The sequence below is a fragment of the Anopheles gambiae genome, chromosome 2, assembly GCF_943734735.2.
Source record: "Anopheles gambiae chromosome 2, idAnoGambNW_F1_1, whole genome shotgun sequence".
Taxonomy (NCBI): Eukaryota; Metazoa; Arthropoda; class Insecta; order Diptera; family Culicidae; genus Anopheles; species Anopheles gambiae.
Genome location: NC_064601.1, coordinates 101118579 through 101131670, shown reverse-complemented (window position 1 = coordinate 101131670; position 13092 = coordinate 101118579). Strand labels below are relative to the sequence as shown.

At 45.7% G+C, this 13092-nt stretch overlaps 1 protein-coding gene across 8 annotated transcripts in view; it reads right to left on the bottom strand.

Moving 5' to 3' along the window:
• LOC1277063 (uncharacterized) overlaps positions 1 to 13092 on the bottom strand; it is a 31882-nt gene that overhangs the window by 7809 nt on the left and 10981 nt on the right. For 5 of the 8 annotated variants that reach the window (XM_061650401.1, XM_061650403.1, XM_061650404.1 and 2 more), the window contains 12 exons: positions 11691 to 11873; positions 11478 to 11621; positions 11263 to 11396; positions 10708 to 10888; positions 10172 to 10632; positions 9935 to 10103; positions 9431 to 9856; positions 9138 to 9356; positions 8744 to 9064; positions 8487 to 8669; positions 8275 to 8325; positions 6128 to 6460 (listed from right to left, as the gene is read on the bottom strand). In XM_061650401.1, coding sequence (XP_061506385.1) covers positions 6128 to 6460; positions 8275 to 8325; positions 8487 to 8669; positions 8744 to 9064; positions 9138 to 9356; positions 9431 to 9856; positions 9935 to 10103; positions 10172 to 10632; positions 10708 to 10888; positions 11263 to 11396; positions 11478 to 11621; positions 11691 to 11873 — 2805 coding nt within the window. The remainder of the gene's footprint in view (positions 1 to 6127; positions 6461 to 8274; positions 8326 to 8486; positions 8670 to 8743; positions 9065 to 9137; positions 9357 to 9430; positions 9857 to 9934; positions 10104 to 10171; positions 10633 to 10707; positions 10889 to 11262; positions 11397 to 11477; positions 11622 to 11690; positions 11874 to 13092) is intronic. The other 3 variants (XM_061650406.1, XM_316491.4, XM_061650407.1) reach the window with 1 other exon arrangement.

The window sequence follows — 13092 nt, the reverse complement described above, 5'->3', positions numbered from 1 at the left end:
GTTTACCATTTCCACCTCGAAAAAAAATCTAACCACAAAATCACAGAAACAATAGCGGCATTGAACATGTTTGCAGGATATTTATAAAATATGCACCGAATGCTTCCGAGATAGAGTTTAAGGAGTGTACAATTTTGATACGGTTTTTTGCTTTGTGAGGTTTTGTTGTGTTGTTGTTTCGAAACAAACTCGAGCTTTTCTTCTCTTCATCAACGCTTGTTCGTCTTCGTCCTCGGGCAGTGTGCAATAGCGCGTTGGTTAGTAAATGTTTAAACGATTAAACTGCATTTTTCCAACAAACAAGCGTAACAAGCCCACCCAAGCTCACGGCAGCTGTTCGCGTGTTGCAATTTTTTTTTCTAAATCCTGCCTAGTGGTCTACGATTGATGCGACACACATCCTGCGACCGACACGGTGTCCCGCAATATCGATCGAGCGGGACAGAGAGAGAAAAAGAGTATACATATTTAAAATATATATTTATATGTATGCACACAAACGGCTAAAAAACGTGATAAAAAAAGGCAAAAAACATCCAAAACTGAGTGCAAAAATTCATCAAATAGTTATTGAAACTAATAACAAATAAACAAAAAAATCTTTCTAAAAAAAGAGCTTTGTGTAACACAGTTTCAGTGCGAGTTGCGAGTGTACTAAGGTTGTGAAGTGCCTTTCGTGAGAGGGTTCGCCGCTTCGTTGCGCAAAGCTCGTTGTGCAAGTATAAGCCTACTTTGGGCAACGTTAGCCAACCAGTGGTTAGTTGTTGGTGATCGTCCCATTTTCGGGATCGGGAGCTGCCTGCGTCCTCTCAAAACGCAGCGCATTTTGCCATAACAATATAAACAGGTAAATAGTGTTTACTACTATACTCTATCGACAAAACCACGTTGCAGTCTATGTTGAGTGAAACAGTTGCGAGAAAAAAATAAGAACGGTAACAACAACGAAAAGAGTACTGTGTGTGTGTATATCAGAATATAAATAACGATAATAACCCACCAGCGCTGGTACTGGCACTGGCATCGAGCGCAGGCATATCTAAATTACATCGCGGAAAGAGTAGTAGACGTATTAGACATAGTAATAGTAGTAGTAATAGGCAATAGTCCGTAATAGTACTGCTTTTTTTCCTAAATTCGTGCGAGGTTTTCTGTCAAAATGTGCTCCGTTTGCTTGTAGTAACAATAGGAAGGTGCAGCTTTTCTACAGCCTTTTTTTTCTAATTTCCCGTCGGTTAGTTTTGTTTTGCATTTATATTTAAAAAAAAAGCACACACACACCCACATGATAGCGTGTTTTTGCAGAAGCGTGCAGCACCTATGTGTGTACGGGCAGGACGACACGTTTCGTTGTCCGTCCGTCTCAGTCTAATGCTAAGCGCGATAGATTGGAGAGCAAAGTTTTCTGCTTTTTGTTTGCTTTGTTAATTTTTGTTGCTTTTTTGTTAGTTTGTTTTTTATAAAAAAAACATTTCATCGCCATCATTCTTTGAAAGTTTTGTTCGATCTTCATCTTGTGTGATGTTTACTCATACTTTTAAGTATTTTGCTTGACTTTTGTTTCTTCTTTTTGCGTTTGACTTTTGCTTCTCTACGTTTTCTTGTTTAGTTTTGTTTCCCTTCCTCTCAAAATCTGTTCTGTTTGCTATATACAAAGTATTAAAATATTTCTCACCTTCTTCTCACATGATTTTGGATGGTTTTTAAATCATCTCGTTTGACAACTCGTTTTCATCTCTTAACTAACGTCATAATGTTACTTGCTCGGCCCTCCACAACGATTGTACGGTTGCTGTCAATTGTTGCTACCTTCTGTTTTGTGCGTCACCCAACCAGTACACCCTTTAACAAATGAAAAACACGTTTTAAAAAAACGCAGTGAACCGTCTCTTTCCTACACTGCTGGAAGGCTAAGGGGGGAGTGAGAAGTTTGGGTTGCTTTCCACGTTGCCATTATCGTTCGTTGCGTTAAGCTGTATGCAAGATAGAAGACATAACACAACAGTTGTAGTAAGCAGTTCAAATGATTGAATGATAACGGTAAGAACGATACGGTTAAGAAAAAAACAGAAAGGGAGGAAAGTCCAATGAAACAATCCAAAAAGGGAAAGAGACGGTTCTTTTTTTTTGAGGGGTTGGAAGAGAGTGTACTTGGAAGGTTGGGTCCTACTAAAAACACACAGCCTCGCTTCCAGTGCGTTGTTTGCTGATCTCGAAACAAATCTGGAGCTCTTTGGGGTGATTTGAGTGAAATTTTGACAGCAACGTACAATAATTTCGTTCGTAACATGACTCTCAATAGGATGTTTCCTCCCTGACAGGGATATTACTTTCGACAGAGATACACAGAGAGTGAAGGATGGACGCGTTCCCTCCAGCCGAAGGTCCGAACGAGGGCGAAACGCTGGTACGAATCGGATGGACTGTGTGGCGCAAGCGGTGGGGTGGTACGCACGTGTTTGTGTGTGGGGGAAAGGAGGAGGAGGAGGTACAGGGTAGTTTGGCCAACTACGCAAACCGCATCCGTTACCGCTTACCACCAGCCGAGCTTACCGAACAGTCCATCATCGTCATCGTCACCGTCGTCGTACTTGGCGTCCTTTTTACCTTTGCCCCCCTTCGATTTGCTGCTGCTGCTGCCGCCCTTGCCGGCCTTCTTCAGATCGAGCTGCTGGCGTTCCTGGGCCGCCTTCTTTTCCTTCGCGGCGGCCGCCGTCGCGTCCGCTACGTCCGACAGCTTCTTCTGCCGGAAGGCGAACTGGCTCTCCGCCTCGTCACTGTCCCGGCGGCTGATCTTCTGCGCTGCCATCTGCGTTACGCGGGTGTTCTTCTCGACCTTCGCCGGGCAACACCGGAACGAGTCGTCCTCCTTGGCGGTGGATTTTTTGTCCCGCTTTGTTACACGACCGGCGTGTCCCAGTCCAACGTAGAAACATTCGTCATCTGTGTGTTATACAAAAAACATTTTGTCAGATTTAGTGAATCCTAATTCAGCGGTTTGCGATTTTGGTTTTAAAGGGGCAGTTTTTGTTGTTGTTTGGTTTTTTTTTGGTTCGAATCAAACTTGATCGTTGATCGTGGGGTTTGGTTTGTATTGCGATCTTAGGCGGTTACGATTTTGCAGTGACTTAAAACTGATTAGGTACACAAAAAAGGGCGCAAAAAACGGGAAGGCATCAAACAGGGATTACATTCAGACGCACATTCTCGCAGCGGGGGGTTTTAACATTTCTCGGAAGCTATCCTTAATGGGCCGGGGCTTGTGCTTTAAATGCATTCAATTAGATTCGAATGAGTGAGTTTCTTTTCCCCCGGGGGAAGGGTTTTTTTGCTTCTCAGACACGCCATCGCGGATTGTTTATTGCTTAGCTTGATCGCATTAATGTCTTCGAGATGATGGTTGAAAATCCTACTGCAAGTGGAACTTAGCCACTAATGTCAAGAAGCGCATGCAATTAGATGCGTTACCATTAATAATGATCTTGATTCGATTGAACAACAACAAAAGTATATAATTTTTAAATTTAAAACACTATAGAACGAAAGTGTTCTTTGAGAAACGATTCATTTTCCAAGATGTCAATCACTGACACGAAGTGTGAAACTATTTTGCCTATTATTCTTTTAAATCTGCTCGAAATATACTGCTCGAATGTTTTGATGTTCGAAAATTGTCTACTCAGAAGCAATGTGCAATACCGTTTAACTTTGAACTATAACGAGCTTCTCTCGTCTTGGCGTTCCAGTTCGTAGAGAAGAAAACAAGAAATTGTTATTAACAAAAAAAAATTCTAAATATAATTCTTCCGTCGTGAGGCGCATTCGACTAACATTACATAGATAGGGGTGTCATCTTGTTTTTGCTTTACTACCGATCTGTTTCCTGAAGTCTAGATGCCACTCTCCCCCCGGGGAAAACAGCTAATTTGGGTATGAATTAACTGACAAAATGTTTTTTGTAAACAAAACCAAATCACTACAAAACAAACATTTCTACATTGTTCCTCGTTTGGAGTGGACGCGCCAGTGTGTATGCTGCGAGTTTGGTTTTGCTCCGCTTAGTGTGTTTATAGCATTTGAGTGATCGCCATTCTAGGAGCCAACATTCCGCTGCTGGTGTTCGCCGCCGTTCATTCGTTGTTTGCGGAGATATTGGCTTGTTTGGATAAACATTGGAACATGTGTTTGCTAGACTATTTTAAATAGTATTACTTTTATGTTACAAGGAGCAACATTTAAATAACATACTAAGAGTAGAGCAAGAATACTAAGAGCTTGCAAGTCCACCTAGGATATGGCCACGTGCTTTTTGCTGTACACTTGATTGCTGTCGACAAGCAGACAAGATTATTTTGCGATGAGCTGCGAAGGTGACACGAACTGTTTGTGGTGTATAGGAGAAACTTCGTTCCAGCTTGTCTGTTGACGGTCGTTTCTTTTTTCTCGCTCCAGTGATACATTACTCCCGGATCAGGGTTCCGGATCGCGTACGACGTAACCGCAACGACAACATCATCCCAAAATAATCTCCTCTGCTAAGTTCGTCAAGCCCGTGTGCCGGTAATAGCAGTGGCCAATCCTAAAAGTACAGTGAACTTGGATTAGTGATTTACGATCGAGTTTTGCAAAGAAGTTTGAAGTGTTACTATTAACTTGAACTTTGTACAATTATTTCAATACTAACGATAAGCATAATTATTTAGAGCTCTTACAGTCGTTTCACGGTTCATCCTTTTATGTGCCTTTGAATCCTTCAACACTGTTTGAGATTTATTTTCTTTTCTTTTGTTTCGTTGACGAGTAGTATTCAAAGTATTGAGATTGCTACAAGGAAACCAAGTACTCATTATGGCAGTTAACGAGAGGATACGAATGGAATGTTCAGATGAGCAGCCGGAATGGAGAAATAAATTACATCCATGGTGAAGCAAAAAACCTTTCGACGTATAAACATTGTGTCAGCTAAATCATACGACCTAACAATCGTTGTTTCCGGGAGACATTGCGCACAACAACAAAACATGTTCTTTAAAAGCGAGAATTCCACTGTGAGCCCCCGACCCAATACATCTCTAGGTAGTGGACTTCCGAAGGTGATCAAAATAGGGAATAGTAGGAAGCGACAGGATGACAGAACAGTAGAAGGAAGTGATTGGAAACAAAACAAAAAAAAAACATTACACTCACAAACAAACAAACAAACACACACTCATACAAATATACAGAAACATTCCATTGGGCATTGTGAACGATCGAGTGGACTGCGCAAGATCCGTTAACGAATCGTTTTTGGTTTAGGTTGTAAAATCTTCGCAGTGAGTTACAGGTATTTGAAAACTGCAGAAAATAGGAACGAACGCTTGAGTTGATAAATGATTGTGGTACGTAAATTTTTGAGTTGCCCTTTCGTGGTTGAGTTGTACACTTTAGATCTGTCTGACCTCGTTGCAGTGGACAGTGGAGTGGAAATAGAGGGATAGCGTGATGAAGGGTTGAAGCCTGACGCCATTATTCCATTTTCTTTTTTTACAAGATGATACACTCACACGTTCCTATCAACTACTTCCGACGGGCGGACGGAAACCAGATGAGCGCCACGTGCAGCCACGTGTAGTAAGGGAGCAGTAGAATCGTACGGATGTTAATTGGTGCAATATTTTGACTTGCGGTTATGTGCAGATAGTGACGCTCGATCAGCAGCTGACGAGTGACGAGACTATGCGACGAAGACGATCGAAGCAGAGGATCTTCTCCGACAAGAGCAAACTCGCTTCCCTCCTGCGAGATCTGTGTTAGCGTTAGCTACGTATGTACAGTGACCGGAAACAAACAACACGACACTAGATAGATACATGGGTTTTTTGCACTAGGCTGTTACATAGGAAGAACACAGATAGATATAGAAAGATTTGCGAAAATCGAAACATTAGCTAGCCGGCGCTGAACCGGGATTGCGTGCGTACATCTACACAGTAAACACGATACACGACAGTTAAACTACCATTCGGAAACAATGGGTGAGAGGGTTAGAGAGCTAGCGACTACATAACCGACTCCTCCACAAGCAACTCCTGGAGCGAGCGAAAGACAGAGAAAGAGAGAGATGAACGAGAGAGAAACAAACTACCTTCGTCATCATCGACATCACGGGTAGTCTTTTTCGCAACGTTGGATCCCTTGGAGGGTGACGGGGCAGCCTTGCCGGTGTCACTCTTGCCAGACTTGCTAGCCGGCGGCGCCGGGGCCGGAGCGGACTTGGTCGTCTTGCTCTTGCCGGAGTCCTTGCCGGAGGTGCCTGCACCTGCACCGGGCGCCTTCGGCTGCTCTACCGCATCCAGCCTCGGAATGGGCTTCAGCTTCTTGCCACCGGAGCGCTTCTTATCGATACGATCCTCGCGATCGAGATCTTCCACACCGTCGGTGTAGCGTTTGCGAAGTTTCGGCTTCGGTAGCTTATTGTCTGGAAGAAATGAGCGGTGTTGAGGAATGGCAAGGCGGGAGGTGGGATGTTTAAGAAAAGGGAAAAAGGAGGATTTAATGAAAAATGCTTGTATAGAGGTTACGGGATGGTAGCAAGTCCTTATCCATATACTAGCTCTAACATCAAAGGTAGTAGACAACGGAGTACGACGACGACCACAACGACGACGACCACAACGACGACGACAACCATCGAATGAGTGGCACAGTGATGTGTGATACAACGGTGAAGACAGGACGCAACAGACTGTGCAGACTACATCGACACGAACATCACGATTTTTAGTATATACACCAATAGGGGTCCCCCTGTAGGTACCTGGTACGGTAGTAATCCAATTCACGCACAAGCGTTCGTTCGGTGTGCGCGTACGGACAAGGGAGCAAGGTAGGGTTAGGAAAGGGCATGGGGATAGGCTCTTGTTGCAAACATACTAATAGATATCTGACTACGTGTTTGGAAGGTATGTGACTGTGAGCGATGACACGTCACCAAAACGCGTGACATGCCAGAAAAAGAAAACTCACAGAGCCCACCCGCCATGCGACAGAAGAGTGCGAACTGCGAAGGCTGCTTCGGCACACTACACATCGCTAACAGGGAGTTGTTTACGGCAACGTTTAGCGCTACGCTATAGGTGGTGGCAAATTATTAGTTACCCAAAACAGTAACTGATCTAGTTCAATCAGGCAATTGCTAGTGAGAGGAGCAAACTGATAAAGAAAGAATGGAAGAACATCTAAGGTGCCACCTAGCGTCGTTAGGAAACAAAACATCCAGACTACGGGAGCGGAGCACTACGCTGCAGAACACCGAAAACACTGTGCACGATACGAAACGAAAGTGGTGACAGCCCATCAAAAACGAGTAAAGAGTTCAACTCATGCTGTTGCTGCTGCTGCTGTAGCTGATGCGCCTGCTGCCGTGTTACCTAGCCCGTTGAACAACGAACGACCTGAGGTTGTGCCTGGTGTTGGCGCCGATGGACGCAAAATGGAACGTTCCGGAACGCCGGCCCGGGCACGCGCCTCCGCCAGCAGCAGTGCCTGGCGGGCTTCCTCCTCCGGATCGGAAAACACGACCGGTACGCGCTCCCTGACCATGCCGTACTTCTGCTTGATATCGTACTTTCCTGCGCGGATTGGACAGACAGGGCGATCAGAGATACAGATGAACGGGGACGGGGGTATGAGTCTGAAGTATAAAATGTCTAATGGTTGCAGCATTGAGATTGGGAAAGCAGCAAACTCGGGAAAACTAAGCGTATTTTTGGAATGGCTTTCAAGCCTTTCAACATTCAGCCGTTCAATGTTGAGAGCTGGGCATGGAATGAAATGGAACAAGTGGAGGCAAGTACACCAATCATCGTTTGGTTTTAAAGAAGCGAGGACTCAATTTTTGCAATGAGTATTCTTTTTTGGAAGATGGTGAAATTAAGTGGCGACGGTATAGACGTTTCTTAGCGTTCAAAGGAGTACTAGCATGGCCATGGTATGCTATCTGGTAGCTGAGATGGTAGAGGAATGGTTTTCTGTACGGGAATAGTACATACGATCGATGCAGCTCGTGGAACAAAAACGAAACAAAAAAAGAATAACGAGATAATAGAATAACAGAACAAAAAACTCGATCAAAAACGATAGCACAAGGACGATGGGACGAAATCGAAAAATGGCAAAAGGGGGGGGAAAATCTGTGGATAGAGCACGAACTACCGAAGGTTCATTTCCCCTGTCGGTCGGACTTAGCATTGTAGGTAGCTTATACAACTAAGGACACAATTCCGTTCTTACTTTTGTGATCAATTAGCCACTGCAAGATGCGTTTTTCGTTCTTGAGATTACCTGTGAAGAGAGGAGAAGAAAATGTGAAAAGAGAAGAAAAAGGAGGAGGTTGTTGGAACAAGGAATTCGGAGGGTGTTTGGAGAAGTTTGGAACATTAATCGTATGGATATTTCACATTTGCCAAACGTGATCTTCAACTGTCAGGGGAATTGATTCATACCATCATACATAATCGGGACACCGGTTTCGTAATATACCAGGGCCGGGAACGAGAAGATTCCGATCTCGTGGGCCAGCTTCTCATCGTTAGCCTTCACAAACTGGATGTGGTGCTTGTCCGTGTCGTCATCGATGGTTTCCAGCTTCTCGAGAATTTTGGGGCAGGTTTCGCAGTCGTCATCGTCTGTTCGAAATCCAAAGCAAAATCGAAGGTTATCATCAATTTCACAGTCTAAGATCCTAACAATCAACACTTACAGAACAGTACAGCCAGATGTTCAACCTCGTTTACCAACACTTGCAGCGTTTTGCGGTCAACCGATTCGATGATCTCGGGCTTGGTGTTGTACTGCTCCAGCACCCATTCAAGGATCTCCTCCTCCTTCATCATGTCGCCGGTGTAGATCGTGCGGAACTTGTTGCGATAGAACACCAGGGCGGGCAGCGTTTCGAGATCGTACTCCTTGTCGATGTCTTCGTCGGACGTCTTGACGAAATCGATGTCCTTCTCCTCGCACTCGTCGTCGATGTTTTCCAGCTCGGCAATGATCTTCTGGGCCTTCTTGTCATCGTCATGATCTGTGAAGGAGTTGATGTCATTAGATGATACCGGATAATGTTTAATTATCGCTGCTTTGCCACGTGATCTTACAGAAGAACACAACAATGTGCTCGTTTTCGGACAGGATCTTCTCCAGCATCTTGATGTTCACTTCCTCAATCTTGCCGGGAATTTCGAGCGTTTCCTCATCGGTCAGCCAGGCCAGAACCTCATCCTCGTCGTTCAGATCGCCCGAGTAGATCAGCGGATCCTTGTTGCGGAAGAACACCAGCGATGGCAGGTTCTTGATGTTGTACTTCTTGGCAGTGACTGAAAACAGAAACAGAAATCAGCAACATAATGCTCCAAAGATTCAGATGCTCACACTCCAATGTCTTACATACCCATATCTTCGGTGGTAACAAAGATGATGCCGGCCTCATCCAGCTCATCGTCGATGTTTTCGAGATCGTCCAGAATCTTGTCGCACTTTTCACCCTCCTCGCACGCGCCGCTAAAGTACACGCACACGTACTCGTGATCGTCGATCAGATCCTGCAGAATCTCGTCCGTCACCTCCTCGATGGTGGCCGAGTACTTCTGCAGCTTGAGCCATTCGAGCACTTCCTCCTCGTTCATCAGATCACCCTCGTAGATGGCCGGGATTTCGTTCTCGAAGTACACCAGGGCGGGCAGATGGTCGAGACCGTACTCGCGCGCTTCCTCGGCGTTGTCGAGACGGGCAATGACAATCTCTTCCTTTTCCAGCTCATCGTCAATGTTTTCCAGCTCGTTCAGCACGCGGATGTCCTGCTTGTCGTCTTTGTCGTCTGAGTGAGAAAGAAGAAGATATTGTATTCTCGTCTTCCTGTGCTGGGCGAAATGGTTTGAAGCTGCAAACTACTTACAGAAGATGATAGCAACGTGATCGTACATCTGCATCAGCTTGTCCTTCATCTCGTCGGTGATTTCAGGAATTTCGGAGTGACGCTTCTGATGCACCAGCCAGCCGAGCAGCTCTTCCTCCTTCAGCAGATCACCTTCGTAGATGTGCGGAATGCCGCGCTCAAACAGAATCTAAAGAATGGACACAATCGGTATAAGCATGATCGATCAAGACTCATCATTATCATCCTTGGACTTACCATAGTAGGCAGTTCCTCAATGCCCCACTCCTTGGCCTCATTGTCGTCATCGATCTTGACGAAGGCAATATCATTCTGATCGCACTCGTCATCAATGTTCTCCAGCTCAGCCAGCACCTTCTGGGACGTCTTCGAGTCCTTGTCGTAGAACAGCACAGCAACATGCTGCATCTTCTCCACGATCATGTCCAGCATTTCATCCGTAACGTCCTCAATTTCGTCGCTGCTAGTCTGACGCTCCAGCCACTCCAGCACGTCCTCTTCCTGCTCGAGGCTACCCTCGTACACGGTCGGGATGCCCTGCTCGAAGTAGACCAGCTTCGGGAACTTGGTGACACCGTAGTCCTTCGCCTCTTCGACGTCATCCATCTTGACAAAGTTAATGCCGAGCTGATCGCACTCATCGTCGATGTTTTCAAGCTCGTTCAACACCTTTTCCGATTTCTTGTCATTGTTGTCATCTAACAAGAAAAAAAAACGGATAGGTCCAAAATTTAGTACCTCAAGCCAAAGAATCATTTTTGAAGTGTACGTACAGAACAGAACGGCGATCGATTTGCCTTCCTTGATCAGCTTGTCCAGCATCTCGTCGGTAACATCCTCGATCTCGTCCTTCTCCAGCTGCGAGAGCAACCATTCCAGGATCTCCTCCTCATCGGTCAGATCGTCATCGTAGACGTTGGGGATCTGCTTCTCAAAGTATACGATCGCTGGGACCTGCGGGCAAAAAAAAAACAAGTTGTTATGAAAACCACGGAAATTGCTGTTTCAATAAACTGCTCTCGATGGTATCAAAAAACCTATCAGCAAGGTGGCTGTCCACCGAACGATCGCACCATAACGGTGGGCGGGTGGCACTAAAAATATCTTCGCGCCGGCTGACGATACCCCCGTATCAGCTCCGGTTGGTTTGGTTTCGTTCGGTTTCAAGTGTGTTCTAATTTTAAACGCCATCAAGAACTCGCAGACCATTACCAGGACGCGGACGCAGCCGTACACACACACGCACACACATCTAATATGGATGGTCTGCGTCATTGTGACGACGGCGACGACGTGAAGGTTGTACGTCTACTTGTACGTTAGCTTACCTCATCGATGCCGTATTCCTTCGAGACCTTCGGGTCGTCGATCCGGACAAACTGGATACCGTGCTTGGCGCAGTCATCGTCGATGTTTTCCAACTCTGCCAGCACCGCTTCCGAATCTTCATCTTCATCGTCGACTGTGGTGGAATAGATGATTAATTGCTTAATAAGGTGGAACTACACTTTACGGAAAGGATTATGATGGGTCGAATACTTACAGAACAGCACGACCAGATTGTCGATGTTCTGGATCAGAGTCTTGAGCGTCTTGGCGTTGACCTCCTCGATGACATCATCATCGTCACCGGTGGCCTTGTTCTCGACCAGCCATTCCAGCACGTCCTCCTCACGCTGCAGCTCGTCTGTAAGCGAACAGGCAGAATTGTTGACATTGATCATCAGCGGTTAGGCGCTGAACGCGTAACACTTACGCTCGTACACGATCGGAGTCTGGTGGCGATAGTAGACCAGCTTTGGCAGTGGGCCTAGGTTGTACTCCTCGGCCAGATCTTCGTCGTGAATCTTCACGAATCCAATGTCCAGCTGGTCCGCCTCGTCGTCGATGTTTTCCAGCTCCTGCAGCGCCTTGATGCACTTCTTGCATTCCGGCTTGTCTGGTGAGGGTGAGGATGCAAAATTGGGGATTAGTTTCAGGTTTTTTTTGTTGCTATTGATACTTGGAAGAGGCTGTTCTTTGGAAGGTATAGAAGGGATGGCAAATATTGTTGCCATAGTGGAAGAGGATTGACAGTTGGTAGAAAGATATGGATATGGATTACACGGGAATGTGGTACCGTAGTTTCACGTGTATAAGAACCTTTCTTAACATAATAGATTCATTCTCTAAATTGAGGATGGCCCTTAAATTAAGGAAAGGTGGCGGTTCTTATATACAAGAAAAGTACGATACTTCCAGCATGCAATGTAGGCAATGTGAACATTTTTGCCCCAACAAACACTAAAGTGAGCGGAAAACAAGCAGCTTATTCCTTTGGTGCGATCGAGCGTGGGTTTGTGTTTCATCGTACCGAAGCAAAAGCAAATCAAACAACAGAACAACAAACACACTAAACGCAACAGCAAAAAACAAGCCAGCAACAACACAATAGTGATTAACCCACCCAAACACCGAAGCAGGACTTTCGAGAGCACACAAATAGCTTACGAACAAATAAACAAACCACTAACTACTGGGGGACAAACAGGACCGGCCTAAAAGAAATATCAGACGAGACGAGAGGCACCACCTACAGCAACCTGCTGAAGCACGGCTCGTTGGCATGGATGGGAAAACAGACCCACTTCACGCCACACTGTAATCTATGTACGGGCGGCCACTAGATGGCGCTTCGGGCCTGTTACGATCGTTACGGAAGATTAAAAATAATTCCGACCGCTCCATGTGTGTGATGTAATTTCAAACGAGGTGCGCTCAAGTTCTCCCACGCGCGCCCAGTATGCGGGGGTAAGTGCGGTAGGACAGTGCCACCCCGTACATGCTAGGTTGGGAGTTGCTATTCTCGCTTCATTTTTACAACCCTAGAGCATGGAGTGTAGGTAGTTGGAGGAGTAGTTCAGCTCCCGAATGGACGTGTGTTTATTCAAGGTAACCTACACCTACACTCACCACGGTTTGCCCGTACCGCTCAAGATCACTGCGAAGCGGAGACTTTACCGACAACCTCATCGTGTGTTGAGGGGTGTAAGGAAAGTATAGGCACACACAGCCATTTGGCTGCCGTTCTACCGCCTACGGGAAAAGTGCATGTTTTCATTAATATCATCGTTAACTGCTAACTGATGCGAACCGAAAGCGAAACGGTGCTTTGATAC